Source organism: Tursiops truncatus, chromosome X, assembly GCF_011762595.2.
Source record: "Tursiops truncatus isolate mTurTru1 chromosome X, mTurTru1.mat.Y, whole genome shotgun sequence".
Taxonomy (NCBI): Eukaryota; Metazoa; Chordata; class Mammalia; order Artiodactyla; family Delphinidae; genus Tursiops; species Tursiops truncatus.
Genome location: NC_047055.1, coordinates 19,737,278 through 19,763,681, shown reverse-complemented (window position 1 = coordinate 19,763,681; position 26,404 = coordinate 19,737,278). Strand labels below are relative to the sequence as shown.

At 48.0% G+C, this 26,404-nt stretch overlaps 2 protein-coding genes across 5 annotated transcripts in view; one reads left to right on the top strand and one right to left on the bottom strand.

Moving 5' to 3' along the window:
- AIFM1 (apoptosis inducing factor mitochondria associated 1) overlaps window positions 1–1,999 on the bottom strand; it is a 42,633-nt gene extending 40,634 nt beyond the window's left edge. The window contains 1 exon segment of the mRNA XM_033849388.2: window positions 1,715–1,999. Within this exon segment, the coding sequence (XP_033705279.1) occupies window positions 1,715–1,820 (106 nt within the window). The 5' untranslated portion in view covers window positions 1,821–1,999.
- On the top strand, window positions 1,992–17,553 carry RAB33A (RAB33A, member RAS oncogene family). 4 transcript variants are annotated; one of them, XM_073799433.1, is made up of 4 exons: window positions 2,011–2,342; window positions 5,725–5,821; window positions 7,381–7,678; window positions 16,981–17,553. In XM_073799433.1, the coding sequence occupies exons 3-4, from the start codon at window positions 7,421–7,423 to the stop codon at window positions 17,434–17,436; spliced, it is 714 nt and encodes a 237-aa protein (XP_073655534.1). In that variant the 5' UTR covers window positions 2,011–2,342; window positions 5,725–5,821; window positions 7,381–7,420; the 3' UTR covers window positions 17,437–17,553. The 4 variants fall into 4 exon arrangements, 3 of the variants coding, with proteins under 3 accessions (XP_073655534.1, XP_004324915.1, XP_073655535.1); XM_004324867.4 differs by having other exon boundaries at window positions 5,653–5,821; XR_012329360.1 differs by lacking the exon at window positions 7,381–7,678 and having other exon boundaries at window positions 1,992–2,342; window positions 5,653–5,821; window positions 16,981–17,116.
- The last annotated feature ends 8,851 nt before the right edge of the window (window positions 17,554–26,404 follow it).

Here is a 26,404-nt window from a genome sequence, read left to right as displayed (position 1 = left end):
GGTTGGCCAAAGGACAAAGAGTAAGTGTATACAAAGAAATGATGAATATGTCAAGAAGTCAGAATATATTCTACAGCAGACTGCCTTAAAATAAAGTCATGCAATGGAAAAGAACGTTTTCAGTGAGTATTTTTCAGTAGTTCTAATATCACCAACCACCTCAAATGTATCATAAATCAATTTACCTTTGCAAATCCATACTTAATTGATGAGAACTTTTGGTCAGACTTCAGAATGCTGTCAAAAGTTGTGAGTTTTAAGCAAAATAAGTACACAAAGTTTGAAAGCCCAGTGTGGATGAAAATCTTCAGCTTACCTAAATTTCTGTCCAACTTACATAGAGCATTCTCATTTCAATGCACAAAACCCATACAGATGACATCATAGACAGGATGTTAGTTTTTAAAATCTAATCTGGTCTTTAAGTTCCCAAAGCAACATGTCTTAGAACATACCTCAGGTACACCCATCAGGAAACATTTTCTTGAGGCATAGCAACTGGAAAAACTTTTCAAATGCACATTTCCGAAGACTCTCACAATCTAAGGGAAATATTTTCCACTTTTTTTTTAAAGCACCCAGAAGGCAGTTCCAAATTGAAAAGGCCTCAAGGCAGTTCCACACTGACATAGCAAATGTGAATATCCTCGGGTGGCCATTCAAAGATGATTGATAAAAAAAAAAAAAAAAAGAAAAGAACAACAAAACAGCACCTCCTACAGGTGGATAACTCTTTACCCCCCTGAAATTGTGCAGGTTGGAAATCAGCAGGCTCAAGACATGCTTAGATAAATTCAAGGAATCTGATGCCCAATGGGCTAAAGGGGAACCGGATTCATCCTTAACCTTTTGAGGTCAAACTTTAGGAAGCAGTGTGGAGTTGGGGCAAGAGGATTAGGGACCTAGAGACTGGCAAACTAACCTTTGCTCTGCCTGTTACTTAGGTATGTGACCTTGAGCAAGCAATTTCACCTCTCTGTGCCTCGGTTTATTATCTATAAAATTAGTGGGTTGAACTTTACTACGAAATCCCTTCTAGCTCTAAAATTTGCTGAAACAACTTCATGGAGGGCAAATACAATGCTTTCTGCAAACTGTTTCTTCGAAGCGTTGAGACTACCAAGAATTACACTGACCAGGCATCTCAGACTAATTCTGGGCCAACTCTTCCCGGTGGCTGGCGCACGGCGGACTGACTCCTTACTTGCACTGATTGCACTGTTTCTGTTTCACAGGGCACTCAAATCTATGAATCCGATCTGGGGTTTGGAAGGTAGGTAGGTAATATGCTCATTTACAGAAGGAACTGAGGCGTAGGGCTTAAGTGTCCTGCTTAAAGTCTCTCAATCGATAAATGACAAAGTCTACTTCACCTCATTGCTCTAAAAAGGCTGACTGGGGGTGGCCGGGAGGTGGCATTGGACAATACGAGACAGCCAGCTGTTCTGTTATCCCTGAACAGCAAACCCTCCCAGAAAAAGGCCTCAAGCCGACTACTGGGCTCAAATCCCTTGAAGGTCAGGCCGGCACGGCTTGCGAAACTTACGGTTTGAATCCCGCCAATTCGGAATTCACGCGACTGTTGAGTGTGTTTATAGTTTTTCCCCAGGGGCGGGGGTGGGGTGGGGTGGGGAAGGCCTGAGAGGCATAGGGAGCCTGTAGAACCCAGGTACTTGGTCTTCAAGGTGGGGTTTGCCCGGGATGGGTCAGTCACCTGGGAGCCGGTTCCTCTGCCTCGGGCCTCGGACGCACACTGTCCGCACCAAGGGCGCCAGCTTATGCTTCAAAGCACCCGCCGCCAGGCCTCCACACCGGTACATTTCCGCAACCGCTACTCTGGACCTCCTCCTCCTTTCCTTTCTTCTTAAGCACGGACGGACCGACAGGTCAAACACCGTGGGCCTTGGCCAGTTCCCCCGGCTCCCTTCACACGCACTCTACGTAGGCTCCTCCTCCCAGCTCCGGGTGGGCATTGGACAGCTAGGCCGGCCTTCTAGAGCAGGGGAAGGGGAAGCGCGACTGGAGGCCTACTGCGCAGGCGTAACGCTCAGCGCCGCATTGCGATTGGTCCGCACGGGGAGAAGCTGTGCGCATGCGCCTAGCTGTCCGAACACTTGGAAAGACCGCAGGCTGAGTTGCTTGCAAGTTTCTGCGGGTTGATGGTAACGCGTTCCGCTAAGCGAGCTCAAAAGCTGTCCAAGGAGGGACCGGTGGGGCCGCTTTGCCTGGCGGTTGTGGCCGGTGCTGCCGCTCTGTCGATGGCGGGAACCTGTAACGACACCTCACAAAGCGTGGCCCCAGCACCGCAGTTTGTTCTTCTGTTTTAGGCCACTATTTACTAGGTACTAAGCTTTCCGGGTTCTCTGGCTGTAGTCCACTTCCAGTATTTCCGTAGGTCCAGCCGGAGCATCTGGCTTCCCAGATTCGGAGTGGACTTCCGTCTTTACAAATTGCTGGCGCTTTCCCACCCAGCCCCTGTTTGCAGGACTAGTAGTCATTCCGCGCTCTCTTTCCCAAATCGCTTTTATATTGTGCAGTTCTGTGTCCTAGATGCTGTACGAGGGCTGCGGACAGTCTCCTGCTATTATGGCTTCCGTGCTTGAGAGCAGGATGCTGGCAAAAAGAGTTCGTGCTTCACAGACTTTCTGTGAGAGTATTCCTAAGCAGGATTTTAAGAGTTGTGGGAGGAGTACGGTGAGGGGCTGAGTGTAACTAGGTGTTTTGACTCTACCAAATGTAAGCTAAATTGGAAATAAATTATTGGCTGTATGCAAAACATAACATATGCCTATTTCAAAGTTTTGAGTTACATGTTCATTTAACAGGTATTTATTGAGCACTTGCCACTTGGACTGTGCTATTAAAGGAGCTCTGGGGGATATGAAAAGTATAGGAAGTGGTCACTGTCTAGTTGGGGAGATGACATATTACTGGTCATTTAAATAATAAATAATATCTGATGTAATGCAAGAGCAAGAGAAAATATAGGATGGAATAGCTAAGGAAGGACTTCATGTAAGAAGTGTTACTTGAGCTGTGTCTTGAAGGATGAGTAGTAAAATTCAAATAGTGGAGGAGAAGGAATGATATTTCAGATGGTGAATACTTTGGGACCAAAGGTAATATTTTCAGTGGTTAAGCACCATTGACTTTGCATCTGGTCTGCCCCAGGTTGAATCCTGGCTCTGCCACTTGGGCAAGTCACTTAACTTGTGCCTCACTTTCCTCTTTTACCAATCTCATAGGGTTGTTATGAAGGTTAAATGACCTAATATTTGTAAAGTATCTTAGAGGAAGCACCATGCTGCTTGTAGGTATAAAACAAAACCCAGCACGTTTTCAGGGGACAATGGTAGAGAGTACATACTAGGAAGTAAGTAAGGACGGGTGAATATGGTGGGGCCAGATTTGAACAAGCAAAAGGGTTTGGCCCTAATATTGTAGGCGATGAAGATATTATCTTTAGTGGAATAGGGATAAAGAATGAAATTACAAAGTTGTTTTAGGAAGTTTAACCCAGGAAGCAGTATTTATTGGGTGAACATGATCCAGGGTTCCCTTACTCATTAAGAATAGGTTAGGGCTTCCCTGGTGGCGCAGTGGTTGAGAGTCCGCCTGCCGATGCAGGGGACACGGGTTCGTGCCCTGGTCCGGGAAGATCCCACATGCCACGGAGCGGCTGGGCCCGTGAGCCATGGCCGCTGAGCCTGCGCGTCTGGAGCCTGTGCTCCGCAACGGGAGAGGCCACGGCAGTGAGAGGCCCGCGTACCGCAAAAAAAAAAAAAAGAATAGGTTAGTGTTCAGAAGTGCAGGTAGTAGTTGCCTTTTTTAAAAAAAAACATTTTTTTATTTATTTTTATTTTTGGCTGCATTGGGTCTTCATTGTTGCGCGTGGGCTTTCTCTGGTTGCGGCTAGCAGGGGCTACTCTTTGTTGCAGTGTGTGGGCTTCTCATTGTGGTGGCCTCTCTTGTTGCAGAGCATGGGCTCTAGGTGTGCGGGCTTCAGTAGTTGTGGCACGTGGGCTCAGTAATTGTGGCTTGCAGGCTGTAGAGCGCAGGCTCAGTAGTTGTGGCACACGGGCTTAGTTGCTTTGCGGCATGTGGGATCTTCCTGGACCAGGGCTCAAACCTGTGTCCCTTGCATTGGCAGGTGGATTCTTAACCACTGCACCACCAGGGAGGTCCCAGTAGTTGCCTTTTAAGCTAGGACTCTTTGGGGGGATAAATATTGAAAATATCAATTCCACAATAAGGTAAAAAATGATTTCTACTTATTTCATATTTTAAAGGTCTTGAAGACATTGAAATTTATTGCTATTTCTAAAAGCCAATAATAAACATGGATTGATTAAATACAAAGTTAATCATATCTGTTGGTGAAAGAAGCTTTGGAAAACACTATCAAAATCATGACGATCAGATACCTATGAAAACAACTGGGTGTATTTGAAAGACAGTCATTTAATGATGCACAATTAACATACAAAAAAGACATTGTACAGCACATTTATTTTTGCAATAGGTACAATGAAGTTTTCTTGTCCTCTTAATAAAAAATTATATTTTATCATTTTGGGTGGCAAAAGCAACTTACACATATTGAATAACTCCAAAAATATAAGTGAAATTTCCCCCAAATCTCACTCCACAGAGTATTTTATTAGGGCATGGGGCCCATTTTGATATACCACATTTCCAGAAATCAGTGTTTCTACCTTACAAATATAATGTGAACTCTCAGACTCAGTGACAAGTTTTTGCTGGGAGCATATGTCTAAATAATCTTACGTGGATGTAATATCTTTTTATATCTCCCAGAAAGTTAGCATTAATTATGGCTATGAATTAGCAAAGCTTCTTTTCACTCTTTTTTTTTTTTTTTTTTGGCTGTGTTGGGTCTTCGTTGCTGCACACGGGCTTTCTCTAGTTGCAGCGAGCAGGGGCTATTCTTCATTGCTGTGCGTGGGCTTCTCATTGCGGTGGCTTCTCTTGTTGTGGAGCACGGGCTCTAGGCGCGCGGGCTTCAGTAGTTGTACCACGCGGGCTCAGTAGTTGTGGCTTGCGGGCTCTAGAGCACAGGCTCGGTAGTTGTGGCGCACAGGCTTAGTTGCTCTGCGGCATGTGGGATCTTCCCGGCCTAGGGCTCAAACCTGTGTCCCCTGCATTGGCAGGCGGATTCTTAACCACTGCACCACCAGGGAAGCCCTTCTTTTCACTCTTACCTACTGGATATGCCTAATTAATAGTTACCTTTTTTAAAAAATAGCTACTCTTCTCTAGATAATGATCACCAGGAGCATTAGCTTCCAATTCAGAGGAGAATGATTTGGCAAACTATTATCTAGACATCAACCAATCAGAAACAAAATACTGTACAATGAGGATTACTATTCACACTGGACAATGATAATTGGTATTCATAATGATGACCTTCGATTAGCCAACTAAGATTAAATCCTTCTCGAGTTTTAATACTGAATCGTATAATCTAGGGTTTTAGAAATGGGTGACCCACATATATGCTAAAAGAGTTAGCTGTATATATATCTGCTAACTCAGCTTAAAAAGCTTCCTAACTAGAAGACCCCATTTTCCCAGCCATTTTGAGTAACTTGGACTTGGCTGAGCAGTCACATTCCGATTTGCTTACAGATCTATCACCGATGCACTGAATTGTTTTCCTCATAGTGGGAATGGATTTCGTCATACTTGTCTCTTCTGCAGCTCAGCCTCACACACAAATAAGATGGTAACTCACGTGTGCTGCTGGAATCCCTGACCTTGATGGCGTTAGCAAATAACGCATACGTCGGTGCTATTGGTATGTGTCAATATTACCTTAACTTATGAAATATGTGGGAGGAGGGATAAAGTCTTAAAAGCAAACATAAACGGGCACATTTTATTATATGTAAATTGTACCTCAGCAGAGTTGATTTCAAACAGATTCTGAACCTGCAAATCACTTTCGGCAGAGGGAATACTGGTCTTGACCAAGATGTGTGATGCTTATTAAGCCTTGGGAAGCTGCCCCCAACACTGTAAGAAAGTTCTGTTCATTTATCATCTTCCAAGCATAACCTAGGCTTCTGGCAAATTAGACCCAACCACTTTGTTCTACATTCAGTTGCAGAGGGGTGAACGCTCCTAGGGGTTTATAATTCCTTTTGAAACTCCACCATTCTGGAAGGATTTATGATTATATGGAGGGCTCAGGAATGCAACACACTGTGAGGTTTATGCTATGTCCCACGATCCCTCCACCTGGACCTGTAATGGTTAGCCCCGGAAACAAAGTCCCCTTTTGCTGAAGCTGCCACCACCAGCTTCCCCCTTCTTCTACCCCATGTTCGGCCCTCTCCCGTGGCGGGCCTTCCCCATTGGCTAGACAAACACAACCGACTGCAGCAGCCAATGGGAGCCACTCTCCTGAACATTCAGAGGATGGGTGCTCGTGGTGTGATAAGGGAAGGTTGGCGCCTGGCACGCGCCCCCCTACATCTGACAAGTCTGTGACAGAAACACTAACTCCCCCTACACACGGACACCCGTGCCCCTGCCTACCTCTCGCAGCTGCGCGGTCCCCCATAACCCACAGCGTGTCTTGGCAGCGCCCTCCCCGGCTCCTTGGGGCGCGCGAGCGCACCTGCTTTCTCAATAAGACAGAGCGTCGCTTTATCCTAAGGCTTGGGAGGGGGCTGCGGAGGCGCGGCGCAGCTGCCGGCCGCTTGGTGAAGGAGGTATCTCCGCCCCACCCTCCACCCCCGCCGAGTAGTGTCGCTCCGAGGCCGAGGTGCTCCAGAGATGCCTGAGGGTGCAGCTCTCTTTGTCCTCCCCAGCTGTGCCCGCTGACCTCGTGCGCTCCGAGAAAGTGGGGGTGGGGAGCCCGAAACCTATAAAATAAATGGGGGCAAGGAGAAAGGAAGACCATCCTGGGGTGGTGTGTGCGGCCCTCCCCACCCACCCTTTCCTCCCTAGGCTTCCTCCCTCCGGTGTGTCCCTGGAGTCCAGGCAGGGGAGGGTCTAGGCAAAGGTGCGGTGGCGGCCGCAGCGGCCTGGGGAGCGCGGTAGGATCGCACGCCCGAGCGTCCCGTCCCAGCGCACAGGCGCAAGGAGAACGCTTGCCCACTCTCCTCCATCTCTCCTCCCCTCCCTGGCTTTTGTGTCGCTGTCTCAGAGCTGCTAGGAGGGTGCGCTGGAGGAGGGGGGGCCTGGGGTGAGAGGCACCCCCTTCACGCGCGCGCGCGCACACGTTGCTGGCGCACGCACACACGCGCGGATACAGACACGCACACACACACACACACACACACACATATACACACGCACAAAGCTCGCTCGCCTCGAGCGCACTAACGTGGCCGTTTTCTTTGTGTGTAGCCCTCGAGGGGGGTTGGGGCCCGGGTCCGGTCCGGGGGAGATGGCGCAGCCCATCCTGGGCCATGGGAACTTGCAGCCCGCCTCGGCCGCTGGCCTGGCGTCCCTGGAGCTGGACTCGTCGCTGGACCAGTACGTGCAGATTCGCATCTTCAAAATCATCGTGATTGGGGACTCCAATGTGGGCAAGACCTGCCTGACCTTCCGCTTCTGCGGGGGGACCTTCCCGGACAAGACTGAGGCCACCATCGGCGTGGACTTCAGGGAGAAGACCGTGGAAATCGAGGGCGAGAAGATCAAGGTGATCCAGACGGTCAGGTCCGGGAAGGGAGGGATCTGGGAGGGGGCCTTGCCAGAGGCGTTGCTCTAGTGGTTGTAAATGTCCAGCGCGTGGCTGTGTCGCCGCTTGCTGAGCCCAAGACCCTCGGCACGTCCTTATCCCCTTCGCCTCTCTCAGTGGCCCAGTACCCACCTCACCCGTTTTCTGAGGGCAGGCGGGAGTGGCTGCATTCATGCCCTTTGCCCCTGCCTGACAGCTCCCACTAGGAAAAGCCTGTTTGATCCTATCCTTGACCCTGAGCCGGGAGCAGCGGCACCTGTGGGCAGAGGGCGGTATGAGGGATCTCCGTCCTGGTCTGTGGGATGGATCCCAAAGCGCTTTACACATCTTGAGGTCCCTTCTACCTCGTGGGTGCCAGTAGGTTGCAAAAACCTGCTTTGGCTAAGCCCCCAGGCCTTGCTGGGGTGGGGGGAGATGGAACTCCATAGAGAATGAAAGCTGCTTTATTTTAAATTACAAGTTATAATTAAGTTTAAGGCTGATTTGGAATAGGAGTGGTGTGGGGTGCTTCTGGCACAAAGCCATGAGCCCTTTTAAAGAAATTGAGACAGGGTTACCTGCCAACACTTCATAATAGATTAAACTAGTTCTTTTGGAAAGTACCCCTTAAATGATATCTTCTTTATTTGTCTGGGTACCTAATGCCCATTACTCATTCTGTGGGTATTGTCTTCAGCAGGCCTTTGTAAAAATGCAGAGCAACTTATCTGAGGGCTAAGGGAAGTGTCTTGGTGCCCCCCTCTCTTTAGTTTGTCAAGTAGGCTAAGTACAGATATTCTTGTCTGACCATTTGTGCTCACTTTTGGTTCAGAAAAGGTAGAAACTCGATAGGACAGTAATATTTCAATGTGCCGAGGATGGAGGGAGGGAGGACATGGCAAGGGCAGCTTCATGTGTCAGAGGAGCAGAGGGGGCAGGGTTATGGGCAGGAAAGCCACCTCAGAAGGCACTGGGCACTAAAGACCAACTTCTTTAGACCCACAGCTGGCCTTTTCTTAATTCTTTTTGTCTTTTAATTAATTAATTTTTGGCTGAGTTGAGGCTTCGTTGCTGCATGCGGGCTTTCTCTAGTTGTGGTGAGCGGGGGCTACTCTTCCTCCAGTGCACAGGCTTCTCGTTGTGGTGGCCTCTCTTGTTGTGGAGCACCAGCTCTAGGTGCGTGGGCTTCAGTAGTTGTGGCACGTGGGCTCAGTAGTTGTGGCTCGCGGCCTCTAGAGCACAGGCTCAGCAGTTGTGGCGCATTTGGCTTAGTTGCTCTGCAGCACGTGGGATCCTCCCAGACCAGGGCTCGAACTCATGTACCCTGCATTGGCAGGCGAACTCTTAACCACTGTGCCACCAGGGAAGTCCCACAGCTGGCCTTTTCTTGAGCCTATGTTCGGACACTGTCGGGTGAAGGCAACCCTCCCTCCTGCTGGGTAAACAGCCCCAGTGACCACAGGGCCTCTCTTCTGAGTGATGTGGAGAGAAGGACTGAGTAACTGAGGAGAATGATGAAATGCTCTAAACTGTACAAGGTTCCTGACTCCTTCATTATTAAAATGAATGTGTTTTAAAATGGCTTCAGAGACCAGGCCAAGGCACTAGATGTCAGGAAGATGGGCAGCTCAGTATTGGTAAGGGAGGCTCTTGAAAACAACTGAGACCCAGGATCAGGAAGACAGGGCACTGTTTGGAAATAATGATCTTTTTTGCCCCTCGCATTTTGGAGGGAATTGCTACATTTGCTTTTAAAAGTCAAAGTAGGTCTCTGTCTCCATCCTTTCCTAGGGCTCTTATGTCAATATCTGCTTGGCTAGGACTTCTTTAATGTAACATTGTAAGACTCTGGCATTTCTAAAACATGCCTTTTAAAATCCCAACTAGAAATGTACTTATGGATGTGCTCTTAAACCCTCAAAACCTTTTGAATTTAATGCTATCGCTTGTTTAAAATCGTGTCACATTGAGCCAACAAGTACTCTGGATTTAAGAGAGGGGGAAATAAGTCCCCTTGAAATTTAGATGGAGGAAAAGGAAGCGTTTGGGAGTCTAGGGAAGGAGAACAGGGGGAGAGGAGAGGAGGAAGCCAGAAAGTGGGAGGTGAAAACGAGTGGAAGAGGGTCACTACCCAATGGCCTTGGGGAAATTTTGCAAAGATTCCTTCCCTTCTAACACCCAGTACTTGATCAAACTGGATTTTACAGTCTCTGCCAAAGATTCCGGACTTTTTCCCAGAGGGCAGAGCCTGTGACAATGTGACTCACTAGAAACAGAGCCCAGCACAGCACCACGTGCAGATAAGTGCTTAACACAGGCTTTTTTGGGAAGATGATATTTTCAAGAGGGCAAAACCTTGTGACACTGCTCGTGGAGGAGCCCTCTGAGTGCAGATTCTGAAGGAGCTCAGGGTGGGGTGTGGGAGCAGCGGGATGGGGACCCTGCCTCTGGCAAAGCTGCTGCAAGCTCAGGGCCCAAGCCAGCAGGCGAGACCAGCATGTCCTTGGGGAGATGGCAGAGAATGGCAGCTAGCAAATGAGCTCCATAGGAGATGATTTTGCCCCATACTCCGGCTGGCCTGAAGTTTCTCAAGGAACAGGTACCAAAATCACACTAGGAGGTGACTGCCTTTGGGGAAGAGAGAAAAGTCCCCAGGCTGAGGTGGCCCTAGACCACAGCCAGCAAGAGAAGGCTGTCAGGCTCTAAAATGCCAGTGCTCACAGGAGAGTGGCAGAGAGGTCTCAGCAAGCTCTTCTCTCAGTTCAAGAGTAGGGTGTGGCCTCTCCGGGGCTGCCCCCCTGTGTCCCAGGGTAGCACATACTGTCAACCCCTGCAGGGGGACGACTAATTTAGCGTATTTGGGGCTACTGTCTTAATTACCAGGGCCATCCCTAGGGCCTTGAAGCCCCATTTGGTGTCTCCAATCAATGTGTCCCCCATGCCCTCACAAGATTTATAATCCAGTATTTCCTGGTTCACAAGAACATCAAGAAAAGCCTACAATAATCATAATAACAACAACAAGTTCTATTTATTGAAGAAACAAAGAGCACAGGCTAGGCGCTTCCCATGCACTATCTTATTTGGTCTTCTCAGCAACCCTATGAAATTAGGACTATTATTACCATTCTTGTTTTAGAGATAAGGAGACCAAAGTTAGAGAGATTAAATAATTTGCCCCAAGGCACGTGGATCTGAGCTTCAGTCTTTGACTCTTGAGCCCAAGCACTTTGCCATCTCACTATCCTGCCTTCCCCGTGACAGGGCCAGGATTTCAACCTAGATTCCGAGCTCATGCTCTTTCCTACTGCTCTCTCCTCTAGCGGGGCAGTATCTGGCTGGGGGGCATTGTGTTCAGGGGGAGGTGGCATGCCGGGCAACCAGCCTTATGGTCTCTTCTAGCCAGGGGTCCAGGGTTTCAGCCCCAGAACCCAGGAGCCTTCAAGATGTCACCTTTGGCTGCACCCCAGACGTCAAGCCAAGTACCTGGGTTTTACTTTTTGCACCTTGACTGTCTCACCTTGGGTATGAGAATCAGAGGATGTTCAGAGATGGAAGAGACCTTAGGGCATCTCTAATCCAACTTCCTTGTCTTACAGAGAGGAAACTGAGGCTCAGAGAGGGAACGTGTTTGCTTAAGATCACCCAGGGCCCGGCCTACAACTCAGGTCTCCTAATTCCCTTTTTGCTGCTCTTTCCACACACCATGCTGCCTGGCTTAGAAGAGCATGTAAATCCCCACTCTGGGCCAGCCCCATCGTCCATCCAACCCACAAAGTTACCTGTGACAGGGACACGGTGAGACATCATATGGGAAAGCTGACAGTCCTCCCTGACATCAGCCTAGGAAGGATGGAGGCCTCCCCCAATCCCCAAAGGCAGGGTGGAGCTTCCCTTAATGACCATTAAGTGTCTGTCACCTTACAGGTTTAGCTAAATCATATTGCACCTGACTCAGTCTAAAAGCATTGGAAAATGCCGACTGGGGCGTGTGTTTGGGGGTGGGCAGGTAGTAGAGGGGAGGCTTAGTTCTAATTTTTGAGCCATTCCTTGTAAATTTTCATGCAAGCACCCCCTGCTATCCAGTTGGGTTCCTCCTATAGCCTGGGCAACCCTCTGCCCCAGCACTCCAGAACAGGCACGCTCGCTGCAGGACGGCCGAGGCTGTGGGCAGGTGCTGTTCAGGATCGTGGATTTCTCTTCCTCCACTGATCACTTGGAAAAACACCTTCGTGTGCTACATTACCGAGTGGCTGAGCTAAGCGTTCCCTCGGAAGCTGCCCGCAGTCAGAATGACGTCATGTCTTCCTTAGGGCTTCTGAGCTTCCATCTTCTGCCAGTTAGCTGAATGGTTAATTATCCAGCAGTTTTGTCGTTTCTCTGTCTCCCTTGCTGCCTCTCTTGCTGTGGGTGAGTTTCTCTTTGTTGTCATCCTTTGCCATTCTCTGTGTCAGCCTGGTGTGTGAACGTGGTATATCTTAGACGCAGATGGGGCAGCCAGCTAGCTGAAGAAAGATTTATCTTAAACTTTTCCCGTCATCCACTCGGGCATCCTCCAAAGGTTACAGATGTATTTTCTCTCTCTTTCCACTTCTACCCCCCCTCCACCAGCCTCCAACAAAAGGACATTCATGCCTCATCTGTAGAAAGACGCCAGATATGTTCCCTAGGGATAAGAAATACCCATGTCAGCTAAGAGCACGTGCAGGGGTGAGGAACTTGCCGAAGCTTGCTCAGGCAGCGGTAGCCCCAGGAAAATGGTTTACAAGGCTAGATTTACCTTTGGCAGCTCCCCACCCTGTGCCCCTTGACTCTCCAGAGTCCCTGTCACTTTGGGCCTGCCCCCAGCCACCCATGGCTTGTTGCTGGCCTTCCTCTCTCTTCCCCCTCCCCACTGACTGCATTTGCCTTGGCTCGATCTCATCCTCAAGAAGCCAAGCTTGGACTTCCCTGGCGGGCCAGTGGTTGAGACTCCGCGCTTCCAATGCAGGGGACACAGGTTCAATCCCTGGTCGGGGCAGTAGGATCCCATATGCTGTGTGGCGCAGCCAAGAAAAGAAGCCAAGCTTTCTACGCTTTCCAGGACAAGAACCAACGGATCCAAGGAGCAGTGCTACCAGGACACGGCTCATGGGCCCTCTGAGACAATGGCAACAGCTAATATTTGCAGAGCACTTTATATTGTGCAAAAGCTCTTCCTCGCATGTTATTTCATTTGGCTGGTCATTGACTCAGCTAGAAAGCTGAGGGGCTAGAACCCGGCTTTCCCAATTCCACATCTACTGCTGCGTTTCCAACAGCGCCAGCCCAATTAGCTGTCTGGCCAGACCTGATGGTGGCAGTCTCAGGCCAGGGGCGAAGGGGGAGTGTATTAGGCACTGTGTCCTGTACTTACAAGGAATGCTAATCCTCACAGCATCCCTACCAGATTGCTGTGTTTATCCTTAGTTTCCAGAGGAGGACACTGAAGATAAAGTAACTTGACTGAGGACACCTAACTAGTGGGACATGATTGGGTTGAGATTTGCACCCTAGTTGGTTTGACTCCACTATACCCCACTGGCCCTTGGAGAGAAAAGAGGATCCTGGGGGCATGTGTGTGGCTAAGGGGCAGGCGTCAGGTGCAGTGCCCACAGGAAGGGAGGACTGGGTGAGGGAGTGCCAGCTGCCAAAGGGAGAGGAGATGCTTTCATTGTCCGACAGAGGCCAGGGGCTTATGAGGATGCTGAGAAGGACAGGGACACTAAACCCAGAAACAAAATGAAGTCAGTCATGTTCCAGCGAGCCTGACTGCCGTGCTGTCCCTTTTTGATGGCTCTTGAGGCCACAGCATTGGCTCTTCTGATTCTCTGCTGTGAGCAGCCTGCTTCCTGGCTCCCCTCTCACCACAGACAGGGGTGCAAAGAACTTGGGGTGGGGTTTCTAAAGAACTGGAATGAGAGCAGTAGTTGAAATTCCGAGCCTCTGAATAAAAGCTCCAAGGCTCCCCAGGCACTGGAAAGGCAAAGGAGGTCTCCAGCAGAGAGGGCCCTCCCTGCAGTTCTGGCAGCTGGGGTGGCGTGCACAATTCTGAAGCCATAGAAAAGCCAAACAGCCAAACTACTCAGCCCCAAACACCTCATACACTCCCACCCACGTTCCTGCTAGTGGCAGGTATTTTTAGAGCCCTGAGCTCATGGTGTTAAAGCATCTGCCGCATGCCTGAGGGCTGGTAGGCATTCAGCCTTACTCAGAGGCAAGAGTTACAACTAGACTACCGGAGGGTGGGGGTGGGAGCCAAGTGGTAATGATATTCTCGCAGTATACCTGCCCTCTTCCCACTGACCTCCATTCCTTTCCTGGCCTGCTCTCCTCTTTCTTCCTGCTCAGAGCACCAGAGAGGTGGAAGAAATGAAAATCTCTTCTGTCTCTGCTTGCCGAAGCAAATCAGCCTTTGAGGACTTATGTTTTTCTGGGTAACCAAAGTCGAATGTTGTCTCCGAAATCACCTTGGCAGATACCTAGGATGCCAGACAGTAGTTTTGCTGGCTCAGGCCAATACTGCTTTTTGATCACAACGACGATATTGATGACAAGCATGATGACGAGTGATCTGATGCAGAAAAAGACTGCTTACAGTCTAGCTGGAGGGATGCCAAGAACACTGATGAAACGACTAGAGGACAAATAAATATATTCTAAATGGTGTGGTGCAGACTCAAAGTGCGATAGGAATGCCTAAGGAAAGAGAATTGAAGAAAAGTTGGAGAAGGTTTTAGGAAGAAGGTGCAGTGTGAGCCGAGCCTGGAAGAATGGGTGAGATTTGGATAGAGCAATGAGGGGGCAACCACTTCTGCAGGGGAAGCTGGACTAGCAGGACCAAAGGGACAGAGGAGAGAATGAAGCAGGTGCAGCTGAGTAGTTGGAAACCAGGTTGGGTGGGGTCTGATTATGGCAGACAAATGTTTCCATTTTGATGCCACATGCAGTAGAGGGCTATCGGAATTGGCTGAAGCGGAGAATAACGTGCTGATACAAGCAGGGATTTAGGAAGGCTAGTTTGAAAGCAGTATGCAAGAGGCACTGGAGTGGAGACATCTAGAGTCCAAAAGACTTTGCTGTAATCCGGGAGTGAGGAGAGGAGAGTCTGACCAAGAGACATGGAAATCTAAATAGGAGAAGGAGATGAATTCGAATGTCGTGCCAAAGGAACATGGCGGCCATCTCCATTGAGGAGATGAAGGGAAGCCTGGACAATGAAAACTGATGTTCACAATGATGACTCTGGGGCCCTGTAAGATCTTCATTCGGCAAAGAGATTCAATTATATTTACTAGATTATACTTACTGACTGCTAACTCCAAATAAAGGCTATACTTCGCTTTAAGAACCATAGTAGTCAATTAGTGACCATAATCGCATTTTCTTTCATAACTGAGAATTGTATAAGGCCTTGGGGCCGTCGTTCTCAGCATGATTTCTCTTGTCCAAGACTTTGGATGTATAACAGGAAATAGATTGGGCTGAATGTGTTTAGACTCCAGAGTATCCCCTGGGAGTTGTATCTTTACATATGTTATTCATTATCCCAAAAGCTGAGATGCAGAAGAAAAATCCAGTGAGCTAAATTACCTTTTACATAACAAAGAAGTGAACTTAAAATCAATTGAGCCACATGGTGAGATTTTTTTTTTTTTTTTTTGGTACGCGGGCCTCTCACTGCTGTGGCCTCTCCCGTTGCGGAGCACAGGCTCCGGACGCGCAGGCTCAGCGGCCATGGCTCACGGGCCCAGCCGCTCCGCGGCATGTGGGATCCTCCCGGACCGGGGCACGAACCCATGTCCCCTGCATCGGCAGGCGGACTCTCAATCACTGCGCCACCAGGGAAGCCCCATGGTGAGATTTTAACACTAACTTTGTTTGCTTTAAAAAGTCATGAAAAAAAAAAACCAAACAAAACAAAAAAAAAAAACAAAGTGATGTATGCATGAAGTAGAAAATTTGGAAAATACAAAAAAAAAAAAGAAGAAAGTAAATATCACCTAAGTTCCACTGTTCATAAATAACCATTAATGTCCTCGCATATACACTTCCAGTCTTTCCTATGCATTTGTCTATGTTTAATTTTTAAAAAAAAAATTGGGACCATAGCATATGAAAAATTTTGTTTCCTACTTTTTTCACTTACTTATATTTTATGAGCATTTTCTACACCATTTATTCTATGAAGAGGTTATTTTAATGGCTGCATAATAGCCCATTGTATAGATATATATTGGGTTGGCCAAAAAGTTCATTCAGGTTTTTCATAACATCGTATGGAAAACCCCAAACGAAATTTTTTGCCAACCCAATACATACATTTTAGCTGCTCCTCTCCTAGGAGGTTGTTTCCTGTTTTTTTTGCGGTATCCGGGGCTCTCACTGTTGTGGCCTCTCCCGTTGCGGAACACAGGCTCCGGATGCGCAGGCTCAGCGGCCATGGCTCACGGGCCCAGCCGCTCCACGGCATGTGGGATCTTCCCGGACCGGGGCACGAACCCGTGTCCCCTGCACCGGCAGGTGGACTCTCAACCACTGCGCCACCAGGGAAGTCCTGTTTTTTTTTTTTTAAGTGATTAAGATCTTTGCGCAGAATTTTGACCACATATCTCTTTCTTTTCTTTTTTTGCTCCCCCCCCCCGTTTTATTGAGATATAATTGACGCACATCACTGTATAAGGTTAAGGTGTGCAGCATAATGGTTTGAGTTACCTATATTGTGAAATAATTACCACAGTAAGTTTAGTGAGCACGCATCATATCGTACAGATACAATAAAAAGAAAAAGCAAAAAAAAGAAAAAGTTTTTCCTTGTGATGAGAATTCTTACGATTTATTCTCTTAACAACTTTCATATATATTATACAGCAGTGGTAACTATGGTCATCATGCTGTATATTATATCCCAAGTACTTATTTACGTTATCTGCTATTTCTTTTGTATAGATTTCTGGAAGTGGGATTCTAGGCTCTAAGAGTTTTGTACATTTTTAAGGTTTTTGACAATATTGCCACATTGCCCTCCAGGAAAGTTGACCAATTTACATTCCAGTTTTTCAACTAAAAACCTTAAGAAAGACTTAATAAACCCTGAAAGAAACTTCTCTCTATATGTTGATAAGTCCATTCTGCCAATTTGTCAAAGAACCACTTCCTGTGTCAGGGCTTGTCACCTCATTTTTATAATGTCACAGAACCATGTTTTCTCCTATCTGTTCATGTTTCGCTTTCTGACTCCAAATACGGGTCTTTGTATCTTCCAGGTTCAGGTGTGGGACACCGCCGGTCAGGAACGCTTCCGAAAAAGCATGGTCGAGCATTACTACCGCAATGTGCATGCCGTGGTCTTTGTCTATGACGTCACCAAGATGACATCCTTCACCAACCTCAAAATGTGGATCCAAGAATGCAATGGGCATGCCGTGCCTCCACTAGTCCCGAAAGTGCTTGTGGGCAACAAGTGTGACTTGAGGGAACAGATCCAGGTGCCCTCCAACTTAGCCCTGAAATTTGCCGATGCCCATAACATGCTCTTATTTGAGACATCGGCCAAGGACCCCAAAGAGAGCCAGAACGTGGAGTCAATTTTCATGTGCCTGGCTTGCCGATTGAAGGCTCAGAAATCCCTGCTCTATCGTGATGCTGAGAGGCAGCAGGGGAAGGTGCAGAAACTGGAGTTCCCACAGGAAGCTAACAGTAAAACTTCCTGTCCCTGTTGAAACCAAATGGTGTAAATACAAGAGCAATTATCACTGGAGGTTTTTTTCTTTCCCTTTTTTCCGTGCCTGTGTAACACTGACACCTGCTTGTTTCCATACAAATTGATATTAAAATAAAATTTGTATAGATTATCATATGCCTTCATGTCTTGCTTTCCTCCAAGAAGACATTTCTGATTGTGATGAGTAGAAGAGGCAGCTCGCCCTGCTAGAGAGGCACACTCCCTACCAGCCTTCTACGCTGCCTGAAATGCTCATCCTTTGAGTCACTTCTTCAGGACTAATTCATTCTCTCACATGATGTCATCAGTGGGCAGAAACACCTGGAGGGGGTGGAATACAGGACAGATATGTGGTTCTAGAGAGCCAGTGCAGGCAGAGGGATAGAGAAGTTTTGAAAGGAGACATTGACTCATCATTATTTCCTAGGGTCCTTGGATGTCGAGAGTAGGCTGCTCTCTTCTTATTTCCCAAAATTTAAACATAAAAATATAGGTTGCCCAACAGGCCCAGTTCCTTCCAATGCTGTTAGCTCCTGCTTCCCCATTTTTCACCAAGCAGCCCTTGATACCAGAAGTATTTCTTTCCCCCTGCCCTTTCTTGAAGAGGGCAGGGTTCAAGCTAACATAGGTGTATGATGCCCCCAGATCTTTGTTGGAAGAAATGTAACAGGAGGATTCATCCCCTACGTTCCAAGACCCTCTGATTTAGTTGTGAGAACAATGTACACACTGAAACTACTTGGGAACAAAAATTAGACAAGAATATTACCAAGTGCAAGACTGTGCTATGGAAATTGAGAGCATCATATACTCAACATCAGGGAGGAGTCACCAAAAACGTCATTGAACTTATTTTGGTTGTTGAATAAAGTGTAATATTTGGATTGGTAAAGAGGAGGGGAGTGGGCAAAAGTAGGGAGGCAGGAATGACCCTGGGGCTTGAGCAAGAGCACAGCTAGGAGTCTGGCCCACTGACAGCTGAGCAGCCCACACCTCAGGCAGGACAGTTTATTGCTTTCTGAGCCAGTGGGAACTTCTGGTGGCTCTCCCGCAGAAGTCCTGTAGGTATTTCTTGTACATCTGGCCCTATGGATGTGAAGGCTCCTTGTCCAATGGTTAAAGAAATTAAAAGTGGCTCTGAAGGCGTATCTATCGTACAACAGCCCCAGGTAGATTTCTTTGCTTGGGGGTGCTCCTAAAGGCAGCCCTCTTGTTGGAAGCCCAAGAGGAGGGGAGGGGGTCCCAGACAGATAGCCCCTGAGCACTGTCCTCTGATAGGCAAACGCAGCTCTGGCCCTGCGCCTGACAGCAAAGGGTAACAGATGTGCATCCCACCCAAACAGCCTGTCTGCTTCTGCGTCCCTCACTGACTACTTCCCCACCCAACCCCACTCCCGTCTGGTCTCAGCCTCGGCCCAGCCGCCAGTCTGGTTCTCATCACTTTGTTTCTGCCTGGATCCTGGCTTTTGGAGTCTTCCTAGTACCCCCATTAAGGCTGTGTTTGCTGACCGGTTGTCCCCACCCAACGTCCTGCCCCCGACTCTCACCCGAGGGGCTGGGGTCCTGTTGTCTATTGGTGAACTGCCCGCTGAAGCCCCTGTTGCTGTGCTTCTCCCCGATGGAATACCCCAGGACCTTGTCTCAGACTTCAGATGCCGACTTCTTGCCCAGGATACGGATTACTGTTGTGGCATCTTTTGGCTCTTGTGACCTGGCTGCAGGGCCGGGCCACCTCTCAGTGGCTGCGGGGGCACTTGTCCATCCTAATGGATGCATTTTAGTCCGGGTCCCGGCCCGTCTTGGTCACGCTCCTTTCTGCTTTAACAGGATCAAGATGACAACATTCCAAGTTCACTGACCAGGATTGCCTCTGACACCTTTCAGGCATTCAACAAACGTTTACTGAGCACCTACTGTGTGCCATTGTTCTAGGCCCCGGGGATACATAGGTGAACAAAATAAAATCCTACTCTCATAAAGGAGACAGACACTAAACAAGAAATGAGATATATAAATGAGATCGTTTGAGAGAGTGATAAGGACTCTAAGGGCCATAAAATGGGGTAAATGGACAGAAAGTGAGGGAGGTGGGGGGAGGGCAACATATTAGATAGAGAGGTCACAAGAGGCATCTTTGAAGAGAGAACATCTGAGCTGAAACCTAAATGAAAGAAAGCAACCAGCTGTGAGGGAAAAGAACCCCAAGCAGAGGAAACAGCAGATACCAAGGCCCTGAGGCAGGGGTAAGGTTGGTGCATTTGAGGAACAGAAAGGGGGCTGGTGGGGCTGAGCAAGCAGGGAGGAGAATGTTGGTTTATTTAAGTGCAGTGGGAAGCCAGTGGAAGGTCTTAGCATCATCTAGATTCAGTAACCTTTGGGAAGATTCAGCAGGTTTACTGACTGGCAAGAGGGAAAAGCCTCCAGTTTTCTTAGCTCCTCTGAGAGGAATAGGCAGCCTTCCTGGGTGTGTGGGCCTCAGGGCTGTCCCTTCCACGCTGGCTGGTCCCCACCTTAAAATCCAGACTTGAAAACTGCCCCCAGACAATTATCTTGTGGTAATTAGTACCGCCAAGGCTCTGGTAGTTTTGCTGCTCAAAGCAGGCACTCACCAATCTTACCTGCCTGTATCTTCTGCAGCTCACCTGCCCAATCCCGTCCCTTCCTGTAGGATGACATTGCTCTCGCTCAGGCACCTGGGGACAGCCAAGAAGTCAGGGGGTTCCCCACTGTGGCCCCAGGAATCCTGAGAAGCTCTGGGCTCCATCCAGTCTCCCAGCCCCAGAACTTCCTGCTGGCAGCAGCAGGGTGGCGTGGTGGCGCCCAGGCCTCCCACAGACTGAGCAAGAGGACCTGGGAATGGGCTGTTCCCAGAGTGCACACTGAGGAAGGGGACTCAGGAGGCCAGAGAACGGTGACACTCTTGTTGCTGTGAGGGTGGTGAGGAGCGGGGGGCTTCAAGAGACGCAGGCTCCTCATTCAGCCTCAGTAAAGCTCTGCAACGATCCATGATGGCCAGTATCTCCCCTCTACAGCCCCCTTTTACTTTCCAGACCTGTACCCTTGAGTGTTCAACAGAGACAGGACCTGGAGAAATAACTACGAACATTTCAATGCCTAGTGGACACCAGACCCTGTGCTAAAACACTTTATATTTTTTCACTAGCTCATTTAATTTTCCTTCAACCCTGTGAGGTAGGGATAATACCTTCCATTTTACTGATAAGAATATGGGTGCTGACCTGTCCAAGGTAGTAAGTGGTGAAGGGAAATTTGTCTTACTTCAAGTCTAGGCTCTTTCTATGATACTATACTGTCTTTCCAGCTGGTTCCAAGCTCCAGGATTTCTCCCCTTGCAGGGATTGTGGGTTTACTCCAACCAGTCCCCCTGATCCACAGAGGCTTGACCAGGAGGCCACTCAATATCTGAGAGGCCAGACGGGGACATTCATCCCTGGATGGGACACCCCTAACCACATCCTCCAGGAAACCCAAGTGGCTGACAGAAGAAGTGTCAGCTCCGGGCCAAAGGAGTCCCCGAGATGTCCTTGGCTTGGACGATAGCTAGGAACCACACAGCCGGCCGGACTCCGCAGCTCAGCCTTTGGGGCCTGCAGGATCCTGTTACTGGGACCCCCAGCACCACCCTTCCCCCAATATCGGAGCATTTTCTCAGGCCCCCGATTCAGCCTGAGGACTGGCTCTGGCTGAGTTCAGTGTGGCTGAGAACTGTCTCCGCAGGGTCCTTCAGTCAGAGAGACCAAGACCAAATGCTTCTCTGAGCACCGCCACCTGGAGCGGTGCTGGGGAGGGAGACCCAGGCCGGAATAGCTGGAGAAGCCCACCCCCCAAGTGTAGCTGACTGCAGCCCACCCTGTGTGCATGCGGGGCGGGGATGGAGGGCTTGGAGACGTGCTGAGAGCTCCCTGGAAAGCAAGGCTTAGCTTCTCCTGCAACTTTGAGTGGCAGACGCAGAGAGGGGTCAGTGATTATTCTGTTATAGCATCTGAGGGGACAGAGTTGCTGCCTTAACTTATAGAGACCTCCCTCCACCCACCATCCCTCATCCCCTCACTGGGAGGGGCCTTGCTCCCTCTGGAAGGGCTGGCCTAGGCCCCACTGGTTTCACACCTAGTTCTGACTCCATGACTGTCCATGTCCCTAAGGGCTGGAGCTGCAGCAGCAAGACTGAGATAGGAATGCCAGAGATTGCCCTAGATTAGCAGTTCCGAAACGCTGGTTCACATCTGACTGAATGAAATCCGTTGGCACCGTGTTAAAGTATAGATTCCTGGGGCACCACCCTGGACATTCTGATCTACTAGATCTGGGGGCAAGGCCCAGGAATTTATTTTTTTTAAATATCCATAGTTGATTCTGACGTGCCTCCAGGTCTTTCTCTCTCCCCCGCCACCCCCAGGCTTCTTGATAAACCCTAAGATCTGCAACTACCTTTCCTGAGCCACGCCTTCAAAATTAGTGGTCTAGTTAACATGGAATCCAGCCTGGTGAGGTGGATCCTTTCCTAGGATAAATGAAACTGTTCCAGTCATACCAAACGTCCTTGGGCTGGGCGTCTGAAACTAGTAGGCAAGAGCCTCTTACCCATGAGAGGCCAATGAAGAACTAATTCGGAGCATAAATAGCTCTGCACTATGAGGACCACTCTGGACGCAAGGTTGATAATTCAATAGAAATTGCATGTCTGTTGTGCGCCCTCTGCTGGTAAAATTAGTGAAGGCTGGAAAGTGTTTACCGGTAGTTTGTTTTTTCTTTTTTTTTTTTTAAACATCTTTATTGGAGTATAATTGCTTTACAATGGTGTGTTAGTTTCTGCTTTATAACAAAGTGAGTCAGGGAAGCAGCTGCATAGCACAGGGAGATCAGCTCAGTGCTTTGTGACCACCTGGGGGGGGGGGAGGAGATATGGAGGGTGGGAGGGAGGGAGACGCAAGAGGGAAGAGATATGGGGATATATGTATATGTATACCGGTAGTTTTTCTAATGGGTGCTGACCATGTCCTGGCAAGGAAGCCCATACAGAAGGAGCTAATCCTGGTCCCAGTTTGGGCACTTAAGACACTGGGAACTAGAAAGGTTACTAATTAAAAAAAATATTGAGGTGGACTTCCCTGGTGGCACAGTGGTTAAGAATCCGCCTGCCAATGCAGGGGACACGGGTTCGAGCCCTGGTCTGGGAAGATCCCACATGCCGCGGAGCAACTAAGCCTGTGCGCAACAACTACTGAGCCTGCGCTCTAGAGCCCGCGAGCCACAACTACTGAAGCCCATGCGCCTAGAGCCCGTGCTCTGCAACAAGAGAAGCCACCGCAATGAGAAGCCCACACACCGCAACAAAGCCTGCTCACCGCAACTAGAGAGAGCCTGCGTGCAGCAACGAAGACCCAACGCAGCCAAATAAATAAATAAATAATTTTTAAAAAATATTGAAGTGTAATTGATATATAAAAACAACATATTGACTATACAATTTGATGAGTTTGGACATATGCACACACCCCGTGAAATCATCATCACAGTCAAGGTAATAAACATATCCATCACCTCCAAAAGTTTCTTTGTGCTTCACGCTTTTGTGTCAAGAACACTTAAAATTTGTTAAGAGGGTGGATGTCATGTTAATGGTTACTCTTATAAGTAAGCTACCTTCACTAAATCACTGGGGCTTAACTCTCCTAAGGGAAATCTGTGACCCCTGGTGAGAACTATGAGCCTGGCAGCAGAGAGGGAGGGGAGACATTGAGAAGCACCTCACCTGTCCAGGAAGATAGATTTTGAATCTATCCAAGGGAAGTAACCCTGGGAGCCTTAAGAGAGACCCCTGGGGTCACAGGGCGAGTCCCCTAAACCATGACACAGTTGAAGTAGACAGAAATGGATTTCATGACCTGAGCTGACTCTGTGGTTGGTCCTTAGTCTCTTCTCCAGTATTGTGACTGGCCGCGTTTAACCTTTTTTTTTTTTAACATCTTTATTGGAGTAAAATTGCTTTACAATGGTGTGTTAGTTTCTGCTTTATTGCGTTTAATCTTAAAGTATTGGAGGAAGCGTCAGGTAAAAGCAGGGATAGGAAACCTGGCTTATCTGATCCTTACTCACCAATTCCAGATGGAAACCTCGATGCTTCAGATAAAGGGGAAGTACACAGGTATAGTGGTCCTGCCTATCCTTCCAGGGGGATCATTCCATGGGAAGGATGATATCAGATCTAGCCTAATTTTCAATCTCTATACCTCCAACTCAAATAATGACAATTATTAATGGCAGCTAATCTTTATTGTTTACTCTGCACTGCTAAATACTCGGTTATGTGCTTAACATGGACTATCATGCTTGATCTTCACAGTAAACTCTGAGGCACAGAATGATCAAAGCAACTTGCCCAAACTCACACTGTTGCCCAGGGTCAGAGCAGGGGCTAACTCAGGTCTGTCTAACTGCGGAGCCAGAACCACAACGCTAACTTCTCTTATCTCTATTTCTTTCTTTTTTTTTTTTTTTTTTTTTTTTTTGCGGTAGGCGGGCCTCTCACTGATGTGGCCTCTCCTGTTGCGGAGCACAGGCTCCGGACGCGCAGGCCTAGCGGCCATGGCTCACGGCCCCAGCCGCTCCGCGGCATGTGGGATCTTCCCGGACCGGGGCACGAACCCGTGTCCCCTGCATCGGCAGGCGGACTCTCAACCACTGAGCCACAAGGGAAGCCCTCTTATCTCTATTTCTTTCAAGCCTGGAAGGAAGCTGTGCTCCTGGGCCTGAGACTAATGGCTCTACTCCTGCTGCATTCAGGACTAAGTAGTAGATTAGTTGGGAGTTGATCCTAGATGCCAGGGCTTGATCTGGTGAAATCCCTCTTAGCCCAGGGGTAGGTCCAGAACCTGGGAGTAGGGGCTGAGTAGGTACCTGAGGATTGAACTGTCCTCCTAGGAAGAGAGGGCAGGGCAGGGGGATGGAAAGGCTAGGAATGGGCTGGCTCTAACAGTTGGAACTTTAAAAAAGAGATACTTTAGGAGAGCTTCTTGCACCATTTGAGAGATGGGAAGAAATTACTTTCATGAACCTTTCCAGTTCTCCATTCATATGGACAACATCAAGAATAGTGTGATTGTGCGCTAGCTTTTTTCGATGGCCGTACGCATTTTAAGCCAGCTATGAAGATAATGACGTTTTAGGCCTTTGGATAAGGGTTGCTTCCTTGTCTGCAGATCAGAAGTCTGCTTTGAAACTGTGCAGATCTTCCACTAGAGAAAATGTTCAGATTTGACCAAAGCTGGGGCAGGGAGGATGGTGCTTCCGAGTCAGTACTTCCTGATACCATTTTATTTTCAGAATAAGTAACCTGTTTGTTCCTCTGTAAAATGGGATTGAAAATCATCTTTACAGGGATTTTTGAAGATTTAAATAAGATAGCATGCGAAATGTAGTGTATGGGTAAACATTTGTATATTATACTTTATTCAATTCCCCTAATATAAAGGGCATTAGGAAGAAACAAAAATGGAAGACTATTCAGGTTTTTCCAGATCATTCAGTTTTTAAAATAAAGCAGTATTGAATAAATTCTTCTCTTAAATTATTCAGAACTGAGGTAATTTGACCACAAAGCCACTTGAAAGTTACTGAGATAACTAAATCAAGTTTTTAAATTAATTAATTAATGTTTGGCTGTGTTGGGTCTTCGTTGCTGCACATGGGCTTTCTCTAGTTGTGGTGAGCGGGGGTTACTCTTCCTTACAGTGCGTGGGCTTCTCACTGTGGTGGCTTCTCTTGTTGTGGAGCATAGGCTCTAGGCGCGCAGGCTTCACTAGTTATGGCACCCAGGCTCAGCAGTTGTGGTTCACGGGCTCTAGAGCGCAGGCTCAGTAGCTGTGCTGCACGGGCTTAGTTGCTCTGCGGCATGGGGGATCTTCCTGGACCACAGCTCGAACCCGTGTCTCCTGCACTGGCAGGCGGATTCTTAGCCACTGTGCCACCAGGAAAGTCCCTTAATCAACTTTTAAAGTCACTTCAAATTGTGGTCTTTAGGACATTCGAGTCAATCAGTAAATAGACAACTGGTTAAATAGCCTAATTTTCTAAGCTTGAGATATTTATTGATTTACCCAAGGATTCTTATGCTTTGAGGCTCTGAAGATTTGCTAGATAGAAATGCCCCATTCTGTTCTCAACATTTTATCAAGAAAGAGAAACTTGTACAACTTCAAATGTTCCTTCTGTTCTATGTTATAATTAATCTATTCAGGTAGATATACTGGAGAAAATGGAGGACAGGAAAGGAGATAAGGGGCAAACAGATGGAGCAATTCCCAGGTTGAATGAAAATATCCCTAACTTCTGAGAAAAGCAGGTACTTTTGAATCATTTCAAAGTCCTACTAAAGGAAAGGCCACTTTACTGCTGGTATTTACAATTATACTTTTTCATAAAATTACTGGTATTAGATAATAAGCTGAGATTACTGGAAATGAATTCCTGGTAATAATCATTTAAAAAATTCCTGTAAAGATGGGATTCTCTCAGCACAAAAGGAATGTTTTCCCCCAAAGCAAATTAGATTCTGTACTCATTTTTAACAAGGCGGTGTCTTTTCATTGTCTTGACAGGAAAAGCCAGAACTACCCTCATTTCCGACATTAGACAATTATACCACATGTAATTGAAGCATTGTGATAAGATGTCATCCACCCTGCAGTCCGGAGGAATGTACTGCAGGACATCTGGACTACAAGCCAAAGTTACGGATAACCACAGTGCTGACGGATTGCCTCTAAAACTGTCAATGAGAAGATTCCACTGATGTGTAGTTCCCAGGGTCTCCTTCCAGTGGTAGCAATAGTAGTAACAGTAGTAGTAATAGTAGTAACAGCAATGAAAGCAATCACGGCAGGAGCAGCAGCAGGAATGGCCCTAATGTTAGTAGTACTAGGGTAAGCAATGGCATTTATCGAGGG

Bases quoted from the DNA above. Each gene is read 5' to 3' on its own strand.
- RAB33A (XM_073799433.1), top strand. From the start codon at position 7,421: ATGGCGCAGCCCATCCTGGGCCATGGGAACTTGCAGCCCGCCTCGGCC. The intron at 7,679-16,980 runs GTGATCCAGACG...TGTATCTTCCAG, and splicing joins TCGAGGGCGAGAAGATCAAG to GTTCAGGTGTGGGACACCGC.